Source organism: Hesperophylax consimilis, chromosome 29 (genome assembly GCF_061612785.1).
Source record: "Hesperophylax consimilis isolate HC1 chromosome 29, BYU_Hcon_1.0, whole genome shotgun sequence".
In the NCBI taxonomy this organism is placed as follows: Eukaryota; Metazoa; Arthropoda; class Insecta; order Trichoptera; family Limnephilidae; genus Hesperophylax; species Hesperophylax consimilis.
This window is the reverse complement of record NC_142864.1, coordinates 13,405,988-13,429,988: the sequence shown is the minus strand read 5'-3', so window position 1 is coordinate 13,429,988 and position 24,001 is coordinate 13,405,988. Positions and strand designations below refer to the sequence as shown.

Sequence of the window (24,001 nt, the reverse complement as noted above, 5' to 3'; positions counted from 1 at the left end):
ACTTTTCTGCGCAGGATCTGGATGTTCGTTTTTAAACCAACCTCCTGGCATGCTATGCTGAAATTGAGTCAGGTGGGTAAATTATAACACATTTGTAAAAGTGTCTAACTGAATAGTGTAACAGAATATTAAATGTTGACACAAGCCCAACCTTTTATTTTACAAATTTGGAAAGTTGCAATTAAGTTTTTTATGCAGCCAGGTAGAATGCGAGTTGCCTGTACACTGTCAGATTAATTTCCTGACAAATCACAGAAAGGGGGACGGTCACGTCGCCTCTCACACTCCTACGTAGCTTGGTTTGTTCCCCATTCCCTATTAGCTGGTCTATTAATTTGAATATCGATGGGTGGAGTACCTACATTTAATTTGCTTGTATATCCCTCAAATAGCTTATTGTTAAAGTTTTAAAAAATATTAATCATTCGTTAAGAATTAAATGATAATTAATATTATTATGTTTGCTTCTGAAAATCAAACAGTTATGTATTTTTTGTCTACTGATAAACAAGAAATCATCCGTCTAATAAACGTGGTGTAAATAATTATGTGACGCGTCAGGTTGGAATATAAAAAACTTAACATAAAACCACGGCGTAGATACAGGTAAACCATCACTTGAACCGGTGCGTAAGTATCTAATTGGTAAGACGACATAATTATACATTACAAATTGATACACAGGAACAAAAAGACTTGGGCACATGTACTATTGTATAAAGAATTATTTTGACACAGAATATGTCTTATCATTTCACATACTATATGTATAATGAATGTATTGTGAAACTTGCTTAGCCATTAAAAGTGCTAGCTAAAAAACTTTTGCACAAAATATTCATTCTTTGTTCAAAATCACTCTTAATAATTTTGTTCACAGATTTTGGTGATTTATTTTTACCACTCGTATTATAAAATGTTAATATTATTTAGTAGGAAACAATTATTGATCCAATATTCAGTGTGTTTTTATTATGATTGGAAGTTTGTGTTTAAAATAACAAACTTATAGCCCGAAACTGTTAAAAGAATAGGACAAAGAAAATAATGGTTATAACAAACTTGTAAGGTTGATTCTGAATTGATGCGAAATACAATGAAAATCAACCAAAAAGCATTTTTAGAAATCAAATGGTATTTTTTTTTCTAAGTTGATGAAAAATCACTTTCCTTCAATATTTCTCAAATTGTAAAAAAAAATTACTGCAGTTGTTGCAAATTGTTATATCCTGTTTCCTGATATATAAAGATATACGTATATAAGAAAACTGATAAAAGTAGATAGCATAAATGTTTTTTTTTATCCGTTTCATAAATAACGTTTTTTTATTCAAAAAGATTTAATTTCATATCAGTATGTTACTTCCTTCAAAACATTAAGGTAAAAAAGAATTTGTAGTAAATAAAATGGATACTTATGTTATAATATTGGCTTTTATTCCTTCAGATTCTTTAAAAAATGTATTACTTTACTCTATTATAAAATAAAACACCATCTAATTTTAAAACTAGGTTCCGTCCCATTTTAAAAACTTCCATTTTGAATTTATTAACTGTGATAAATTCAAAAGCTTGTCATTTAAAATCTTGCATCATAAATTCGTATGTAGACTTTACTTAAAAATAGTTTGAGAAACGTGAGAATATTTTTCAGTGATGAACGTTGACACTTACGAAAAATTGACAATAATAATTGTTTGATAAAAAATTACTGACATCTAGTGAGTTAATATTCAAGCTTTAAAAATCTTTGATTTTTTTTCAATGTGGTATTTTTTGTTCTAAGTTTGAAACTTTTAATTTACATATTTACTATGTAATTAAGTTTTTCTGTGTTTTTTTTTTCAAACAAACATTTAAATTTTAATGAAATATCATTTCCTTTTTTGTCCTCCATTTATAAAAAAAGGGGACTTTGGGGTATTACCTTTTTTATTGTTGACTAATTCATGTGATTAAAGACTTTTACAGTTCTAAAAATTTACATTTCTTCGATTTAAAGAAAGCCTTAACAGTTCAATGTGCAAGTCGGTAGATGTGAATAAATCATATTTTAAAATTTAATTTTGTATTTTACCTACGTCAAAGCGTAAATAAAAAATATGCATTTTTTGTTATAGACTAAACTAAATTATTCATCAACAATATTCACAAGTTTCTCAATTAATTTATAAAAAATGTTAAAAACTGATTTTGATTGCAACAAAAAAACATTGATTTGTTGTTCTAAAACACGTCAAAATTATGTTTTCATTTTATTTTATGAAAATTTCACCTGTGTTTTTAGATATATCAATTTAAACAATTAATAAAATCAACCTTTTACTAAATAAAAGATCTGAAAACATAATTTTAAAGTATTTATTAGAAGTAAATTATAATCTTTTTACAGAATCTTGGATAACAACTAGACACAAATATTCGTTGAATTATGAATTTGTTTCCATAATTTTATTTTAATATCCATTTATAATAATTATTCTTACACCGAGAATTAGTTAGATTAAATTTCAATTTCATTTTTACAATAAACTAATAAAAAATATTTCACAACTTTCCTATTCCTTTACTTTACAGAGAGCACACAATTCCTTCGTATTCAAGATCCTAGATAGTCAAGCGACCAACACACGTCATGGACAAATTCTAGTTGGTCAATTGACGAAATGTTACAGGCAAGATTCTAGATTTCATGTACATATTGTCAACTGACCATATTTAATGGGGAGATCCTGTATTGCTAAGGGACCAACACATGAACGTCATGGACAGATCCTTGATGAACAACTGACCAACACATGTCATGGACAGATCCTAGTTGGTCAGAAGACCAACTTTCATGAAGAGATCCTAGGCTGGTTAAGGCATTAACAAATAATGTCAGATAATCGTGGGTCAATTGACCGAATTTCATGTAAATTGTCTAAACTACATGTACAGATCCTGGTTGATCCTGTATTGATCAAATGTCATGGATAGGTTGATCGAATTTCATGAAGGGATCCTAGCTGGTCAAGGAAACAAAATTTTAATGGACAGATCATGGTGGTCAATTGACCAAATTCCAAGAAAAGATCCTAGTTAGTCAATTGACCATATACATATCATGGACAGATCCTGGTTGGTCAAAGGACCAAAAAAATGTCATATACTAGTATTCATGGAAAGATTGTGTAAGTGGTCAATAATTGACCAAATTATACACACGGATTCTAGTTGGTCATTTGACCAAATGTCATGGACAGGATCTAAAATGCAATATAGGACATAAACAATTACGAAATTAGAGATTAATAAGTCCTTTTCAGTCACAGCACTTCAAACATACTTCATATAGACCGCTAAATTAGTTACACTACTAAAAAATATGCCTACGATACCAAATTTACACGTTTTATTATCTGGTGGCGATTGTCAGGTATCATTCCGATTCCATTAAAACTTAACCAAAATGATCTGAGAGCATTAAATGTTAAACTAAACAACGAAAAGTTAACAACAATGGTCTGAGAGCATCAAATGTTAAACACAATGATGAAAAGTTAACAACAACGATTTGATAAAATAAAACAATCTACTGATTGTAAAGAGTAGGTATGTTAAAAACAATTAACAGATTTATTTAAAAGTGAACAAAATGGTCAGAGAGCATTAAATGTTAAACACAGTGATGAAGAGTTGACACAAATGATTTGAGGGGGGGTCTGTGTCTTTTGCGTTAGCTAATATGGTGTCAAATGAGTCGCATGTAACATACATACATAATATGAACACCTGGTGGTAGTGCCTGTTATGTATGTTACACGTGACTCAATTAAGCTGATTTAACCTGCGTTAACCAATGCAAAAGATGCGGACTTACCCCCCTGAAAGCATTGAATCTTAAACATATATATGTTTCCAAAAATGATATGATCTTATGGTACGTATACATTTACGAACCGAAACATGACCTGAGCCACGAATTACGGGAAAGGAACGAAGTAACTGCAAGCGGCGTTTCACGCCATTTGCGGTTGCTTCGTTCCTTTCCCATAAGCTGAGGTTCAGTTCAGCAGTTTGGTTCGCTTATGTATACCTAGCATTATAGAAAGTGAACAGAGATAAACAAAGTGATTCTAAAATACTGTAATATGTGTAACTTATAAATACAACCAAACAATTATTCATAACTTAAAACATGAGAATCATTTGAAATAATAACTATTGCTAATGATAATGTTGACATTAATTAAGGAATAAACACAGTTTTGATCAATTTGTGATCATTTAGAGGAACTTTGTTGGCAAAAATTGTTAAAATTGTATTATTTCTTTAGTTGTAGATTGTCTGTGCATCCGATAAAGTATAAAATATGTAATTTTAAAGAATTTGAGTTGACAATCGCCACTCAGATTCAAAGTCTACGAGGAAACGATAGTCATCCATTGTCATAAACATAATAGGTGACGAAATAGAAATTATTCGAATTCGTTCAGAGATTTATTTTCTAATGCGATTTCGTAAAATTAACATAATAGTGAATACAGATTGACAAAGTAGTACTTGCGTATAATATATATTATTATTTATACTTATTAGCTGTCAAAAATTTGCATGGAACTTTATACTTTAGAATTATTAAGTAATTGTTTACGACATTGACACATTAGTTTATCGTTGATTTATTATATTATGTAATATTTATCTGTAGTTTCAGGACAAGACGTGATAAGTGCAAACAGACATTTTAGGAGTTTGAAACCTTCATTCTTCAATTGTCAATATACAGTGAAAAGTTTCAATGGTTTGTTTGGTTTGGTCGACCATTGGTGTTTAAATCAAATGAAGAAGACATAAAACTTAATGAAATGACATTTTTGCACTAATCACATATTATATATGTATTGCCAAGTTCACGGATATTCTTGTTTTCATATATTGTGGTTATGTTTTATTGTTTTCATTTAGCTAAGGTGTGATGTTTGTTAGGACATGGTTTGTAATTAAGTATCTACTATAAAATAAATAGAATATTATTTCACAAGAGAGAAGTAGTTGACCCGATAAAGGATCGCCTAGTCGACAGTTTGGTACACCTTAGGGCTAATACTGATCTAGAGGAATTTTTCATATGAATTAATACCATAAGTTCCGTTGTAATGCCGGAACCATACTGCATTTGAGCAGCAGCACTCTTAGGGTGTTTGAGAATATACACCTTAATACTGTTCTTACGGCTAAATTAGATTAAAAGATAAAAGCATCAACACTGATTAAAAGAACAAGATCTTACAGTCCGAGCACAACGAGGACTGGATAGTTCAATTATTGCATTCATCACATTGTATTCACAGACAGTCATTGCTTATCCTTCACGGCCAGAGAGTGCGGCAGAATGTGTTCGGGAGACAGGAGATTGGCTGTCGGCTGGTGTGCGTAGTTCCTGATCTGATGCAGGGAGATGAGCTGGTTGGGGAACGACGCGGAAGCAGGTGCCGAAAGGTTGTTCTGCTTCTGCTGGAATCCCAGCGAGTCGTACAAATACGGCCTCTGTCCGAGTTGCGCGTGGGCGAGACCTCCGAGATGTGGCGCCATCGAGTTGATCGGGGTGAACGCTGAGTTAGCGGCGGCGCTGGCTTTGGATAAAGCGATGTCGTAGCCGGATGTGGAGATTGGAGGACCTTGTCCATTCAAGTGTAGCGATTGTCTAGCGTCTTCGCCGTTGAGATCTCCTCCGTTGAGTCTGTGGTGGTCGAACAGAGCTCGGTGGTGAGCTTGAAGGTGATCATTCTCAGTTTCATCGTTACCATCGTGAGCGTTCTGTTGCCCGAATCCTCCTCCTTCTTGCATAGCTTCTGAGAGGTGAGCTGCAGAGTCCGGGCTTATCTTTGGCCAGTATGGATGATCTGGGAAGGGTGCTGGGGGAGCCCTGCCTGTAAGTCCAGCTATCGGGGGCCTCCTGTCGGCCCGTTCAGCGTGCTTTTGCATGTGCTTGCTCAAGTACGTCTCCTGAGTGTAGCTCTTGCCGCAATACTGACAGATGTGTGTCTTTAGATGTTTCGACTCCTTGTGCTTCGGGATGTGCTCTAGAAGGCTGGGTTCGTCTGAGAAGCACTTGTAGCACGAGTTGCACTTGTACGGCTTGTCGGTTTGGTGGCAGCGAGAATGCGACTGGAGATTGGACAGCTGCGAGAAAGCCTTCTGGCATCCAGGATGGCGACACTTGTAAGGTTTGTCCCCGGTGTGGGTCCTGATGTGCTGCTGGAGATGGGACAGCTGGGTGAACTTGCGCTGGCAGATCTCGCAGCGGTAGGGCTTGATGCCGAGATGGATGCGCGTGTGCTGGGAGAGGTAGCTGGAGTTGGCGAAGGCCTTGGTGCACTGGCTGCACTTGTAGGGCTTGGCCTCGCGCAGATGCACCTGCGTGTGGAGCTGCAGATCAGCTTTGGAACCGAACACCTGGAATAGACACAAACAAAATAATTAGAATAAGATATAAATAATTATTATTACCTACATATTAACAAACATTTTCAAATAGAGGAATTATCAAATGATTGAGCCTGGTAAGTTTATACAAATTTAAATACTTGTCTAATGTTTATAGCACCATTTTTGTTTGTTAAAGACCTTTGAGGTGATTTTTTACACACACCAAGTTTCAGCATCAAAAGATGTTAATTTAGGGCGAAAATTAGATACAACAGATATTTCTTTAATTTTTCTATGAAAAACTATTGATTTTCAAACATGAAACTCGAAGCCAGTGGAACTACGGCATTCCTATTTGTGAGGGGGGCTGTGTATATGCGAAGGAGTTGGGGGGGAGTAGGTTACTTAATGACTATTAAAATCTGGTCTAAAAACATTTAATAACACTCAAGCCACGTCTTGATTCTGTATCGTGGTTTCTCATCAGGGTGATACTCAGAGTATCTTCCTACTATTATCTATTATTTAATTAATATTCTGTATGCATGCCATGCAAGTATTTAAATAATATAAATAAGACATTACAAATAGTTTGTTTGAATCATAAATTCTCTACCACCAGTTTGGCACTGTTGTTTTTATTATTATTTTTTTAAATTATGTAATCATTACATTATTTAATGAATGGATATCGAAATAACGCGGGCGTATGATAAATCTGCTGGGAACTGCGCAAAGAAAAAGTCAAATTAAAAAATTGAAAACATTCCGTTATAAATAAACGCGCGTATTGTGCCAAAATAAATTTAAAATTGGAACGGCGAAAATGACGCGTGTGATGTGAACTCGGCGAAACTTGCAAATGCCACAGTGTATGATGTAGGTACATTGTACACTTTGCATCTCAAAAGTCGTAAGTCAACAAACATGACGTAACTAAATAATGTTTTTTGTTACGTTACGACCAAAAACAAATTATGAGAATCGTTCATACTTTTTTTTACTCGCTCAGGAAAATTTACTTTGCACGGTGTCCGAAAACTTCTGGTACAAGCGCAAAATTGTGGAATCTACGCCAAATCACACGGAGAATCCAAAAAACGTTTTTTTTTTTTTTTTACATTTTTAAAGTTTTTTTGTTTTCGGTAATAAATTAATGCAAATCTTAGCAGCGGAAATTATCCCACTTCCCGACATCCGATCAAGCTGAAATTCGGCAGATAGATTCATTGTTGATGACAATGCATTCTATCAACTTTTGGCGGCAATCTTGTACACACTCACGCGGACATATATATATACGCATTCCTCTGAAATTGGATGACATTTCAGCAGTCAATATACGAAATAAATGTCGGTCCTACCCATCAGCATTTCGCGAATTTAACTCCAGTCCCTGGGAAGTAAGGTACAATCTTCTGTCAAAGCATTATGTTTAAAGTTATAAAAAAAATTAAAACAGCAAAAAAACTTTGTATTTTGTGGATGTTTTTTTAAAACTATTTGTTGAAAAAATAATTTAAAAAGCTTAAATAATAATCTTTACCGAAACGATTAAAAATAATATATCGGCTCGTTTTCTAATACCTACACCTCCAGATTTATTTTACAGTTCAGGGATTAATCATATAACTGATTTTTGCAATTGAACGTGGTATTGAACACATGAATTGAATTAAAAGAGACGTTAAGATGTGGTATTCTTTGGTAGAATAATCCAGGACAATTTATCACATCAATATGAAAATGCACTGCACTGCAAAGCGCGACATGTTTAATTACCCCAAAAGTAAAAAAAATGATTAGGTCAAATTGCTGGCGAGGTCGAACCCAAAGCGTTGAGGAAGCTACGAGATGTATAAGAGATAAAACAAACAGTTGAAGTTTCAGGAAGCATTTGGTCATAGTCATGATTAGAGACGCACCATTGACAACAATAGAAGCAAACATCTTCCTGCTCATCAATTTGACTTCCTAAATTGACGGAATTGCTAAGTTACCAGTGGATTTGCCCATTTCAACAATTAAAATATAAACAACACAAAAGTATCAGCGTTTGAAAGCAATCGGAATTTCAGAACAGTGTTTTAATTATTGTTCTAGCTATTAAAAAACCTGGAACTTTCTTTAAAAGTAAAAAATGCGAGAGAAATCTTGCTGGAATCGTGAAAAACTCCCGATGATATGTTTATAAAAATGGTAACACAAAATGCATAATGTAGTTTCACTTCGAAACTTCCGAATTCTGTCGAAAAACTGCTCGTTGTCACAGATTTAACCGCTTGAATAGATACGACTGCTTTAAAAGAAAAGAAAAAAAGATTTGATTGAATAACGCAAAAAATGCATTATCTAGCAAACCGGTCTGGCAATAATAAAAGCAGGAAATCTAAAATTGATACATTTGTCAAATTAACAATCAATGCAGCATTTTTACTATTGCAGAATTCATAATGCAAGGAAAAATTACACATTCACTACATACAAAAACAAAACATAAGAAAAATATACTTGACAAAAAGAAAAATGTAATAGCCAGAAAGGAATGAAAGTGAACAATGAACCAGAATTTAAAAAAATCAAATAAAACAAGTTGTTTAAAAAAATTCCGATACACGATCGAGCTAAAAACTGGACATGTATCAAATGGCGTAAAAACCATTGACTGAATGGAAGTAAATCTTGAAAAGCGTGGAACTAAAGCCCTTGGGGCAAGAGGCGAGATGAATTGCCAAGTATTTTGTACTGTGAAATTGAAATAAAATGATTAATTTCGGATGAAAACTACCAGCAAATGTAACGCTCGGATAAATGGCTACAACAAAAAAACGCCCACACGTCTTATGAATAATTGTAATGCGAACATTTAAGATGAATAGTCAATAGCTTAAGGCGTGAGACATGGACTCGGACATCAACCGTGAAACTTTTTTAACGCTCTGCAGATGATCTCGATCTTACTATAATATTAATTGTAGGTTTTTTTAAACGTGAAGTAGTGGGTTTGATTGCTAATTTAAATGTAAATAACGAATGACAGAAAAGTGTATAGAATAAAAAAATAAATACAACAATATCAATAATAAATAATTAAATGGATGAGTTTAAATAAATGCAGAATACACAGGAAAAAATAAATGCTAACTAAATACTAAGAATGCTGTAAAGGCAATGATTATTCAACCATATCTAAGGAAAGTAAAAAAGCTAGAAAGTAAACATTTGTTTGCATTATAAACATCGAAATAAGAACTGGCTTCATGTAACTAAAACATTAAGAGAACGCTGGAACAGGCATTATGCAAAAATATGACAAAATGATAACATCAACTTATAATACCTATCGACAAAATCTGATTTGAATTCCCAGGAAAAAATAAGACTATGAATGATGTCACAAAGAGTCCTGGTACAGCCGAAGTTAGAGAGAATTATTTATTTAGGACAAATTAGGCTAAACCAATCATAACATAAAAGGAAATTGGCAAAACAGTAATAAACAAATTATAGCATCAACACATGTCGACAAAATATATGTTAAGTATATAAATAGATAAGATATAAATATATAAAAATTTCACAAAGAGTTCTGGTAGGTACTACCGATGTAAAAGCAAATTATTAATTTGGTAAAAATATGTCTAAACAAAACATAACATCAAAGGAAAGAGGCAAAATGGGACTAAACAAATTATTAGCATTGTGTCTAAGCGGATGGAAGGAAACTACCGACGCAAGAAAAATGATAACATCCAAAGATCCAGGGAAAATGGAACTAAACAAATGTTAATTGGACTAAACAGACTTAATGACAACATCAACAGTTCCAAACATGATGCAACTCAAAACGTAGGTATTATGAAACTAAAAACAATAAAATTAACGTAGAAAGGTGCGAATAAAATAATAAAATCAGGACTGTGAACAATTAACAGCCAGTACAGGTCTAAGACCAAATGCGAGTTCTGGCACCTCGTGGTCGGAGGATTCTAGCATCCCCCACTCCAACGGGTCCCCGGCTCCTCGTGGCGCGCGGTACTCGCTGGGGGAGGTGGAGATGTGCTTCTTCCTTCCCCTGCGATCACCTCCGACTGCTGCGCCCACGTTGCCTGGGATACCGCTGCCGGATACCCCCTAAAGATATTGGGGACACATGTTGAAAACACAATAATTGTCTCTCATTATCCTGGTTAGGATGTCAAACACACTACAATAGTTGTCTCCCATTATCCTGGTTAGGATGTCAAACACACTACAATAGTTGTCTCCCATTATCCTGGTTAGGAAGTCAAACCCACTGCAATAGTTGTCTCTCATTATCCTGGTTTACGAAGTTAAACACTATTCATTAAATCTCATTTTCCCGAGTTTGGATGTCGTTAATTATCCTGGGATTGAATTGGACGCATTAGGACGTCAAACACACAACAGTAAATTATTGTCTCTATCCTGGGTTAGGACGCTAGACAAATTGCAACTATCTCTAATTATCCTGGTTAGGATGTTAAACACACTACAATATTATTATCTCTCATAGTTCTCTCATTAGATGTCTAATACCATACATTGTTCTCTCAATATCCTGGTTTAACATTGTACACATGCTAGGGGGTTGAAATAGTCAGTAGTGCTGCGACCCTTTTGATTGAGAAAAAAAAATTTCTGCACTTGTTCCTTTTAGTTTGTAAATATGACAGGGTGGCCTAAAACAGATTCTCAACTCCGGGTTTTCCATGACTGTATTTTTCTTCTTTTGGGATTATTATTTTTTATTTCTAATACTACCTTGTAAGCATGTAGATAATCTATCGCATTAGATTAGCATAAATACGTTTTCTATTTCATTTTTCATACTATTTATTGGAAAGCGCTTAAAAATATAAACTCAGCGGTGTAAAAAACACTCAATATGTTCTATCTTGGGAGTAAATAATGTATCAAGATATCAAATTCACCTCTTAATTAAAATGTTGTAAATTTATACACGATACTTAAAAAGATATGTTACTTACTGGTTTCCCAGTAAAAATATAATATCATAAATTTGAATGCGCTCATTAGAAACATCTATGGCAAAACAGCGATCGACAAAAGTTGAAAGTGGCGAAATATCTTTGTTTGTACGTTAAAATATTTATTCCCGGATCTCCTAATATGTTGGATTACATTAGATATGTTCTTAATAGTGACTTTGACATAAATGAACTTTATTTACAAACTTAAACATATTATTTATTATCATAGGAACGTAAAAATTGTATCTCATTTAAACTAAATATAGCCACTGACTGGAATACATAATTTAATTTATAAATTCTTTGGAAAAGAAATAAATCGAAATTTTATTTTACGTTACCCACATTAAATAAAAATAATTATAATGCATGTGGTTTGGCGTAATAACTTCCTTAATATTTAAAATATGATTAAACAATTCGACTGGGCGTTTTGTATTTCTTAAGGTCACAAATAATGATCAAGTCGATTATCGATAGTAGCAGGTTATGCAATTAACAACATTAAGTGCAATTATAACTGTAACTCGTAAATGATCAAACAGGAGCTATGGTCTTGAACTATTTTTGATTGATAAGTCTTATAATAAATTACATCACGTAGCGTCTTATCAGGTACAAACAATTAATCGTGGTAACCGTGTTTTCGTGTTAATCGTATTCGTATTAAGCGAATTGTACTGTAATTATATATCTTCATTATATCTTAATGCATTTAACTTTAATACATTTTTTAATAAGCTAGGGATATCGAAGAGGTAATAATAATAATAATAATAATTGGATGACTTGTATAGCGCCGTTTTTGTGCAAAATCACCTCAAGGGCGCTGTACAAACTTATAATACATTTCTACTGTGATCTATGTTATTACTTAACTATTTATGGAGATAATATACAGAACAATACTTACCTGGTAGGTCAATTGAGATTAACACTTAATTAACATTATCTAATTGTTTATTAGCGAAATTTAGATACAGGATTTAGGACTTACTTGAAAAATTGAATATAACTGGACTTTCTCTTAGGAGTGGTATATTTAATTTAAGGGTACGACATCTTAAAAAGGTAAGTTTTTAGTTTAGACCTGAATTCTGTTGGACTTGTTATGGATCTTAGTTCCGGAGGGAGTTTATTCCAAGCCTTCGGCCCAGTTACTCCGAAAGCGCGATCACCAAACTTAGTATTTGGCTTGCGCTTAGGTTCTATCAGTCTGCCTATAGCTGATGATGTAGCTGATCTAAGAGTTGACTGCATCAGACCAGTGTTTTCCGGGACAGAAAGGTAAGTTTCCAACTATTCAAATCTAGTCTCTAAAAACAGCTGGGGCAATTTTATTTATAAGACAACAGCGCCCTTGGGGTAAATTTTCACAAAAACGGCGCTACAGAAATTAACAAATTATTATTTTATTCATACATCGTCGCTTCTGTTATCCTGACTCTTAAGATGGCCCGACTCAAGTATTCGGTTCTTGACTTCGGTTCGGGACTTCTCCTACCATTCACATTCGCATCATATTTGATTTCCTCTGCTGCTCATCTCACTGGGGAATTCCTGTATCGCGATGACATATGTATTCTTCTTTCACTCCTTTATTCGTTCAATCATCTAAGTATCCCTTTCTTAATCTTAATCATTACGCTTACAATCTTACCACCATTATCACGATCAAACATGGTTTTACCACACATTCGCCTCAAGAACAAAGTACAAATATGCTAAAATGAAAATACATGTGCGTAATATTTGATCCAAATAATGTGGGTGCAAAAGGTTGTAATGTAAACGGAATTTTCAGACCTATTCAGTCAATATACACGACTAAAAACCATTTTAAAAACATTTTTCGTTCTAGTAACCTCTCACCAGGGCAGATACTGACAGTAATTTCAATTTTAACACCATGCGATGTTCAAATTTGTTATACCCTAAGAGCCTTATTAATAAACGTGTTTTAAATTTTACACAACTGATACGTTAATGTATGGTAAATACAATGAGGTTAATAAATGTCTGTATTAATGAAAATTGAACGAAGCTGTTTAACTAACTATCATTTCAGAAAGATGTGAAGATCTAAGGAATCAGATTGAATAAAAATCGAATCAAAACTAATTTATTAAACATAAAATTTAATATTCATATTCAAATTATGTATCGGATGAATTCAAACAGTCATTGAATTGTCCAGTAAGCTATAATACTGTTAATTTTCATAATATTTGAATACAAAATCAAAACACAATATTAAGGCAGTTAAATAAATCTGTTTTATTGATAGCTTAAACAGGTAAGTACTTAACTAAGCACTCAGACGTGTCAATAAGCTGATAGAACTGGAAATTGTTAGAATATTAAGATGATACTTGAAATAATCATTTTTGTTTGTGTGTTATTTATTAAGAATCTCATTATAACTCGGATTTTAGGCGTTAATTTATCGAGGGTTTTTGGCTATACAACTCTCTTTAAATTAGAAATTTTTTAAAATATTAATTATGTAGTTTTTGCAACTGTTTTGTTGCCGTTTTAATACTAATTCATTCAAAATTTGATATAAAACTTAGTATTTAAATGTAATCCCTTATACAGCATATTTTTTTAATCATACGTTAAATTTGATATAAAACTTAGTATTTAAATGTAATCCCTTATACAGCATATTTTTTAAATCATACGTTAAATTTGATGTAAAACTTAGTATTTAAATTTAATCCCTTATACAGCATATTTTTAAAATCATACGTTAAATTTGATGTAAAAATTAGTATTTAAATTTAATCCTTTATGCAGCATATTTTTTAAATCATACGTTAAATTTGATGTAAAACTTAGTATTTAAATTTAATCCCTTATACAGCATATTTTTTAAATCATACGTTAAATTTGATGTAAAACTTAGTAGGTATTTAAATTTAATCCCTTATACAGCATATTTTTTAAATCAAACGTATATGATATATGTATCTGGATATCTTGCATGATTGATTGATTGAGGTTTAATTAACGATTGTTTATGAGCACAATTGCAGATTGTTAACAACAGTTTAAGTCGAAAAAATTAAGTTAATTAATTACTTAGTCGTTGTGAACTGTTGTTGTTTGTTCGTCAGCGATCTGCAGTTATGCTCGAAAATGATGAAGTTACCGACCCTGCTGGATACCCTTGTATACGTACGTTACTACCCGGTTTCGCCTGAGTTTTAACACTATTTTATCGATTGAACTAAATTGGCGTCTTGTCTTATTTTTTTAGAGTGGAATGGTTATTTCATGGTACTATATGCATGGCACTATGGGTAAGGCACATTGTAGGAATAATTTTAAGAACATGACCACTAATACTAAATTACAGTTTTTAAGTTTGCTATTGTAAAGCGCACTTGAAGTGATTTTTTTACGCCTATTAAGGCTTTTACATACATATATAATAATATTTATGAAATTATACTTGTTAATAGTGCAGGAAATGACTGTTTAAAACAATTGAACAATAATATATATGAATAAAAATATTGATAAATTTTCCAATCCACACAGTAAGTACAAAATATAAAAATAAAAAATCCAAAATATTTTTTTTTTGAAATGACACTAAACTGCGATATAAAAATACTATTTTATTATTATTATTATAAATCCTGACTGAAATAATGTAGCCACCTGAAAATAGTTGCATTGAACTGGAAATCTTATGCTGTCAATTCACTGTAAATATCATAACGCCAGAGCTCACCGTTCGAGAGTTTTTCGCTATTTTGTCAAGAGATTCATAAAATAATGAGCTCTTTTTATTGGATATAGTTAATCACGTTGTTCTTTATTGTATATTGTACCTGTCCATTTTTAAATTACATGCCTTTCAACAATAATATTATTGAGGCGAATATCTTTTGATCACGATTTAAAACCAAACGGGGGTTTTCCCGCTAGGAAACGGGCGTCAAAATAGACGTAAAAAGTTGTCTTAAAGACTTTAAAAACACGTAATACGGTATAGAAATATAAAGTCTTTATTTGGGAGGTAGAAATTCTAAGAAAATAGCATCTTACATGACGTCAATGGATGATACAAAGTTGGCCGACCAAATTAAATAAATCAAATTATATTTATGCATAGGTGTTTTATATTGCAGTCAATTGGCATAATATGTTAACCACTCTAGCGATATCTTGCATATTATGGCAAGATAAAAAAAAAACATTTTGAACGATCGCTTGCCATAGTGTGCAAAATTTATAGAAACTAAAAATTATGGGATAAACGATGAAATCTATGTGGATGCATTGGCTTTAAATCGCAGTAATCAGTTTCATATGTTTCTATATTAATATTTTGAGAAATGGAATTAATAAAATAATATGGTAAATTTCCAATATCACAAAAATAATATGGTAAATTTCCAATATACTGAAAATAATATGGTAAATTTCCAATATTATAAAAATAATATTGTAAATTTCCAATATCATATAAGTAATATGGTAAATTTCCAATATCATAAAAATAATATGGTAAATTTCCAATATCATAAAAAAATGTCATAGATACACTCAGTAAAGAATTGGTTAAAGACCACTCAATCAGATTCTAAACAGTGTAATGGTTTTAGGCGTGTTTGTGACCAGATCTGAATAATCAGATACATCCCAACATTATTCTTCCCTATCACCTAACCTTCCTCACTCCCTTCAGGATCACAACGTACCGACCCAACTTTAATGTAATGTTGGGGACAGTTGGGCCTCTTGTGCTGTATTCACAATTCACATAATAGCGGTACAGCCGATCGGAAGATTAAAGGAACCAACAGTTCTGATACTAAGTTCAAAATTGAACTTGGAGAATCATAACTTAAAGATTGCAACTCACAGATGAACTAAAGTTGCAATAAAAGCTTCCCAGAATCTATACTAACACTAGCAAAAACACTCGAATGGAAAGCCTGACGTCATGAAAATTACACAGAATATTCTGCCCAGAATTTGTAGCACAATGCGACTATTTTCAGCTAGCATTGTCGAATCTATAATGAGCTACACAACTTTGAAATTGACAAATTACCTACAGAAATAATTTTTTCCTAATATTTTTTAATTGATTGAACCTCAGTCAAAAAATTAAAAATGTTAATGAATAACCAATCATCGAACATACTAATTTCAGTTGCGGGTATTTCTGCGAGTTACTCTAGTTTAATGAACTCGGATTTGCTTCGAGTTAAATGTAATTTTATAAAAAATATTAACTTATTGTGAGAATTCAGCGAAAAAGTACCCAGGTGCTAATAAAATATTTATCACAGAAAATTATTTTAATTGACATTTTCAAAATTGGAACTGATTTGTCAAGAATTCAGACATAACTTTACAACTTTTTTGACGATGTCCTTGTTCTGACGTGTTCTTTACATTAACTTTCAGCTTCATAAATCCTACAATTATCCCGTAAATTTTTATTAAAAATATTTTTTATTAGCAGTGACTTAATTTAGTATGCGGAATGTAGAAGAGATTTCTAGTACTGTAGTAATTACCAATGAGATTAAGAAAAGGTCGCTTAACTCGGACAGGTTGACGTAAGCGTAAAAATAGCTGTTAGAGTGATTTACAGCTTAGATGTGCAGAAAGAGGGTTGCACGACATTTTCCACTCTTACTTTGAGACAAATGGCTGTTTTCTGTATCAAGATTAGCAGTGAAATGCCCTCGGCTTAAAGGTGGTATCCTCTAACTGACCCCTGAAATTTCCTGTCAGTCAGAAATACTGGACACAAGGAGTGGCGAAAAGTGGTTTTGCAAACTTACAAAAATTGTGCGCGATATTTTGTACTGAAAAAAAATTCGATAGAGAAACAAAAATATCCACGTTTCGAATAATCTAACAATATTTGTCTTCTTTCAACCTTCAAATCATTGGTAATCTTGTTAAAATCGGGATTGCGGGCCATTAACGAATGAAATGTTAGATTTCTTAATAAATTTTTGATAAAATACGAATGTATGCATTATATATAATGTAGGAAAACGTGTTCATAAAATTCGCAATATTTTCGCGTTTCGTCATTATATATTATCAAAGTAAATACAGATGCTTAAACAAGTGTTCTGATATATTACGAATTCACTAAAAGTTTATCAGGAAACGGCCTGCAATTTTTTTTAACCGGATTACTAAATAATATGAAGAGATTCTTTAAGTTAGCAATACTCATTTTTCTCCGAACACCATCAATTAAAGGGTAAAATATTGCTTGTGAAATGGTGGATAGTGAATTAAATCCGCATGGGAACCCGGCGCTTTGGACCACTCGTCTGCGTTCTATACTATCTGATTTTAAAGCGCACTTGAAGTGAAATGACAATAAACATTGCAGTGGTCGCAGTGTTCTGTAATATAATAAAACTCTTGTTAGCTTGACCAGCGAAAGATACCAAACAAATTAATAAAAGTTGTTTGTATAGCTGATCTTATAATATTTCTAATATCTCTTCCAAACGTGTTCCAATATTATCATTGACACGGACAGACAGAGGCACAGAGGAAATTATTATTTTTAATGATGTAAATGTTAAAATCGGTCACCTACAGACAGGAATTAGAAGTGAACAAAGTGTAAGGAATAAAAGGTTGTTGAAAAGTGATAAGCATCACTGCAGTGTCCTCGAAAGCCTACTTCCGTAGACACGGATAAACCTGCTGAACCCGAGCTACGACCCTTGTTAATTCGCGCAGTATTTACACGTCGGGGGTTTTTTAACTCTCATTCTATCCCCGCCACCCGAAACTCCCCCTAAAAATATACAACCAAGCGTCAGAATACTTAAGCTCCCTCTATACAAAGGTTTAATACGTATGTTTTAAGGGTCTTATTATATACGATATATTTTGTATACTTCTTAAGTCTATAGTAGTGGTCATCACAACTTGTTCAAGATACCACACGGGAGAATATATGTTTTAGCACAGCATGGCACATAAGAGGAACGGAGCTATTTAATGAAATTTCTAAAGCAGTAGATATATTAAAAAAAATATATAAAACGTTTTTTATATCCAAGAATCTTTAAATCGGTTTTGGTGAGGCGAAGATAAGTTTGAAGTCCAGAAGGCATCCGTGGTCGAGTGGTAAGGCTCTCGACATCGAATCCGCATGTCGTGGGTTCAAATCCCGGCGTCCGCAAGAAAATTTTTTTATATTAATTTATGTATTTTTCACAATTAATTCATAAAAAATAATATACACTTTTAGGTTCCGGAGTGGAAGATACTCTCAGTATCACCCTGAAATGGCTTTAACCGTGTTTAGATCTGAATAGTCAGGTACTTCCCTACCTTCCTCTTCCCATCTCCTTCCCCTCCCCACCACCTTCAGCCTCACAACATACCCCAATTGGGGATGCCATAGTCTCACTGGCTCCAAACGGTTGGGAGCAGTTGGGACTCTTGTGCGGTATTCACATAAAAAATCATACTATGGCAGCATCGCCCGAGGAAGAGAAACCGACGTTGGCCATAAATAAGGGTCGTCAAGAATCAGCAAAATTAAATATATTTGAGGGCGGCATATTAGTTCCAAAGCTGGACGCCAAACCGCCAATAAAAGAGATGAAAAAATTCTAAAGAACATAAAATAGCTTGGTTTAATATTCCAATTTAGAATTACATTGTTATTATTGGCATTCTAATTGCCAATAAATTTAAAAAAAAAACATGGAATACAAATATCTGTTTCTGTTCGAGATTTAAAAATTTATTTTTTACCTGACTTAGCTTGAAAAATGTCTTCGAAACCCAAATAGGGTAGAGTGGGGTATGTTTTAATTATTTGTCTTTCCAAATCTGGCAAATTGTGTATGGGGGAGATGTGTGTTTAACGGTACCGATCCGTCATACAGGATAAGCGGTTGTCACCCGGAGGGTATGATTTTTTCTCAACCTTATCCGGCGGTCGGTTTTGTACCACACCCCCCCAACTTCCCCTACTGATATTAGCAATACTAAGTAGGTACTGGATAAAGAGGAAAGGAAAAAAAGGGGACGCAACGGACAAATGATACCAAGAACCTAAATACCTTTTGTTTGCGAGTTTAATTTGATATAATTTAAAAGGGTTACTTTGTTTTAGGAGTTTTTTTTTAAAACAAGGGCTGGAAAATGGTAAAATTAGCAACCAAAAAATTCTACTTACATAAATGAGGACAATATTTAAAATGGCGTCACATTTGAACCCATGGACATGGCTAAAATCACAAATACCTATGGATAAATTTACGAATGGAAGAATTGACAACAAATATTTATTTGACTCTATAAAATGATAATGATTGTTTTTCTCAGGAATAACTTAAACGGCTAGTTTTATCGGTATGAAATTTTCACAAATTCAGTTTAGTGCAAATATTTTAGCACCCATCATGAGCTATGAACCCATGTAAAATACGTCTTGAAAACTAAAAAAATGTGAAAATAAATGTAGCTTTTTTTCATATTTTTCAAATTAATAAAAACCATTTTGAAACACCTACGAAACCGGGTAGCAATTACTAATTATATGTAAGTACATATCTTAGCAATGGTGTACCTACATTATGATATAAATTGTCCATTCGGAAGCATTATAGTCCAAAACAGATGATTTATTTTATGTTTTTTCCGTCTTTTGTAGGATTAACGATTGCGTTTCGAGAGGCAAAATAACGCATCTTCACGCACTAATGACCCCCGATCCATGGTCGGTAGCAGGTATAACTATGTAACACAAATTGATCTGGTAAAGCGCATATCCTGTCTGTACAGGGCCGAACTTTTCCTATAATAATATAATATTTAAAATTTACCAAAAATACTTCTCTTTTTGCAAACAGAATACAAGATACTGGATCAGTACCGCCCCGGTGGGATATCACCATAATAATGACGTGGATTTAGCTATGTTTAGTATGTAAATACATATCAAAGATAATTGATACTAAATAATATATCGATCTTATTATTTTGTTTCATCGCCGAACCGCAGGTGATTGCAATTATTTAAGATGTTATAAAATAGGTAAGGATTGGTTATGATGGGTTAGATTAGGTTATGTTTGCAGTAGGAATAAGACAACATAATATTTAGGCTTATACATAAGTCAATGGTCGTGGTAATTGAAAGAGAGAGTACGAAAACAATGTGCAATACAGTTGTGAATGATGAAAAAATGTGCAATATAGTTGTCAATGATGAAACAATGTGCAATATAGTTGTGAATGATGAAACAATGTGCAATATAGTTGTGAATGATGAAACAATGTGCAATGTAGTTGTGGATGATGAATACTTGGAGTAGGTGGATGAGTTCGTGTATTTGGGAAGTATGTTTACGAGAGATGGAAAGGTTGATAGAGATATCGAAAGAAGGGTAAATAAAGTAAAATTAACGGAGGACTGAACGCGGCTGGCGCTAACAAAGAATTGGTCAAGGAAGCGAAGCTAGCTGTCCACGATTGAGTCCTGATACCAACCCTGATGTATTTAAGTGAAACAAGCAACTGGAAGAGGAAGTATGAATGCTATATAAATGAGTTCCCTTAAACGTAGGTGTGAAAAAAATATGTTACAATATAAAGACTCTCAAAGAATGCAAGGCTGATGGAAGCGTAATATGTAAGGAATGCTAATATGGTTTGGGCAAGTAGAATAAAGGAATCGAAGGAGAATATAAGTAACGAATGTGAATGGCAGAAGAGATCGAGGAAGACGTGGTATGATCGAGTGAACCAAATACATACTTCAGTCACGTCATGCCAAGAGTCAGAATAACACAAGGGTGTGTATGCAAGAAGTGTGTGCCAATCACGAGTTGTTTGGCCATCCGTCCTCTCGGCCTACCCCTGAGGAAAACGGCGTGAAGATTAGTTAGTAATGACTAATGACGGAACGACTCAAGAAGAATAACACTCACTTATTCGTTAGGGTTACGATCCCCAGTAATGAGGAAACGACTCAATAAGAAATCAGGCAATTGAGCTAAGTATGTGAATTGCGTGATATTATTGTTAATCAGTATTTCCTTGGTCCATCCCTGTGAGACGCTGTGGATCATTTAAGACAAAGTGCCGCATCATCAGGGTAATGAAGGACCAAATGCAATTATAGGAGCAAAGGAGGCAGGAAACTATGTTATTGTGGAGGGAAACAAATAGGTTACATCAGAAGTTGGTAGCCACCAGCTACTTAAAACACTGTACCCTTGAAAGGTGAACTGTTTGACTAAATTAATTAGTGGTTTTTTATAAAATAAATAATAAGGAATTAACAAAGATATTAATTACCAAGGACAAATCCTTTCATATTTTTATTTTAGTACAGCACAAGAGTTCCAACTGCTCCCGATTGTCTGGAGCCAGTGAGACTATTGGATCCCCAATTGAGGTATGTTGCAATCACGTATCAGTTTTTTTTTTGTTGTGAATGACAAATAACAAGTGAATGAATTTGGGAAGTATGTTTAAAAGAGATGGAAAGGATTATTGAAAGAAGGGTAAATGTAGACAGGGGATGAAAAGTAAACTGAATGCCATATAAAGAAGATGCCCATACTGAATGAGCAGTTCAAAATATAATGTTATTTCAAATTGTCGATGATTCCGTTTAAAACGTCGATAAATTCGATTATAAGCCAAATGAAAAAATATAGTATTGAAGCTTTCAGCAATAATTCAATATTTTTTAACACCGTTAATGATACGTTGAACATGTGTTACTTCTTGTAATAATTTTTATAGCCGGTTTGATTTCTGTTAGTTGACTAATCGCGTAGATTTATAACCAGTTAGCGTACCTCTTTAAAAGTAGATAAATAATTTAGATCTGTCTAATTTTGGGTCATTTTTTATCAGGCATACCGGCTTTGGGCCGAAGTAATAAATTAACCATCTAGATTAATTAAAATTATTAATTAGTAAGATTTAAATTAATTTTTAAAACTTTACAAATTTGTTGCGACATTACTGAATAAGGTAAGTGGAAAAAAATTGTAATTTTATGTGATTAATATTATTAATCTTCAAGGAAAAATATAATATTAACAAATCTCTATGAAATAGACACAAAACAAACTGTCGCAACTGGGAATTGAACCCAGATCCCCTGTCTTATTAGGACAATACTCTCCCATTGAGCTACTGAGGCATAGTTATATTGCCTTATTTTTATTTTTTTTAATTTTTTTATTTATTTATTTTTTTTTTTTAATTTTTTTATTTAATATTTGAAAAAAAAAAAATTACATAGATAAATACAGGATATTAACAAGATATAAAACAATAGAAATTAAAGTAGCCTTTCCTCACCATAAAGAGACAATGCTCTTGTGTTTGGTGAGGGAATTCTAGTTCAATTATGTAAATGTTAGTTATGGTAAATAAATTTTTAAAAAAACAACACAAGATTTAAACAATATTACTTCTAGATGTAAGTAGTGAACGTATTTTGGACTTATAATAGTTTAAGGTGAAATTCCTGAATGTTTTCGATATTTTTTAAATTTAATGGAAGGTTATTAAAATAAATTATGCCTAGATAAAGATAGGTATTTTGAATGAGCTTAGTGTTAAATTATGGGATTTTAATAGTTTTCTGGTATCTTGCTGATGTATTGAATTGCAAGTTTTGAGTATTTGACTCAATATAGATATATTTATAATTTTTTTTGGCTTTTACATTGGGTACATACATATAAGGTCAAAATTTACATATAGAGATTACAATTGGATAAAATTAAAAAATACGTAATAATTTAAATAAATTCGGAAATAATTAAAGGTTTGTTCAGGTATGTTTTAAACGGTTCCATGATAACTCAACACAGTGACAATTCAACACACTTTTAAAAAGTGATATAAAGTCATTAGAAATGATGAAAAAAAAATCTTTTTACTTAACCTACATAACCCAGTTAATAAAGTTTTTGTTTCATCACTTTCCATGACTTTATATAACTTTTTAAAGGTGCGATGAATTATCATTCTGATGATTTATTCGGTTACCGTTTTAAACAACGCGTTTAAAACGTTATGTTGTTATGTTAAAAATGTCGATATTATTTGTGTTCGTTTGCTATAAACTATAAAGGCGTTATTTGTTTGTCAATGGTGACAATGAAATAGGCTCTCAGCTACTCTTATATTAACTAGACGCAGAAGTTCGCATAAGTCGAGTTCCGTATTTATAGATTACGTTAATACGGGTATGTATTTTAAGGTATATGATAAAAAGGGGTAGTTCATTTGTGCCGAGGGTATATTCAACGTGAAATTAATAAATCATAAAAACTTTCGCTGAATTAATACATTTATTCATACGTTCTCATAGTGCTTTTATCACTGGCAATAAACTCCGGCCGAATGCTGTAGATATGAGATCCCTGAGGCAAATGTGTGGTAAAACCATGTATAATCGTATGAGATGTACGCAAATAATGCAATCCGAAAAGAGTATGTATGAGACGATGTATTTTATTTATTTATTATTTATTAACGCCTTATCGGGCTTTTACATAGTAAGTTGACAGGAGATAAA

General features: G+C 32.8%; 1 protein-coding gene across 4 annotated transcripts in view; it reads right to left on the bottom strand.

Annotated features, from left to right (window-relative positions):
* Positions 1 to 1,709: 1,709 nt before the first annotated feature.
* The window catches only part of LOC149409891 (zinc finger protein rotund-like), a 504,757-nt gene continuing 482,465 nt past the window's right edge, over positions 1,710 to 24,001 (bottom strand). For 2 of the 4 annotated variants that reach the window (XM_089649176.1, XM_089649177.1), the window contains exons 3-4: positions 10,388 to 10,549; positions 1,710 to 6,442 (exon numbers count right to left, since the gene is read on the bottom strand). In XM_089649176.1, coding sequence (XP_089505302.1) covers positions 5,342 to 6,442; positions 10,388 to 10,549 — 1,263 coding nt within the window. In that variant the 3' untranslated portion in view covers positions 1,710 to 5,341. The remainder of the gene's footprint in view (positions 6,443 to 10,387; positions 10,550 to 24,001) is intronic. The other 2 variants (XM_089649178.1, XM_089649179.1) reach the window with 1 other exon arrangement.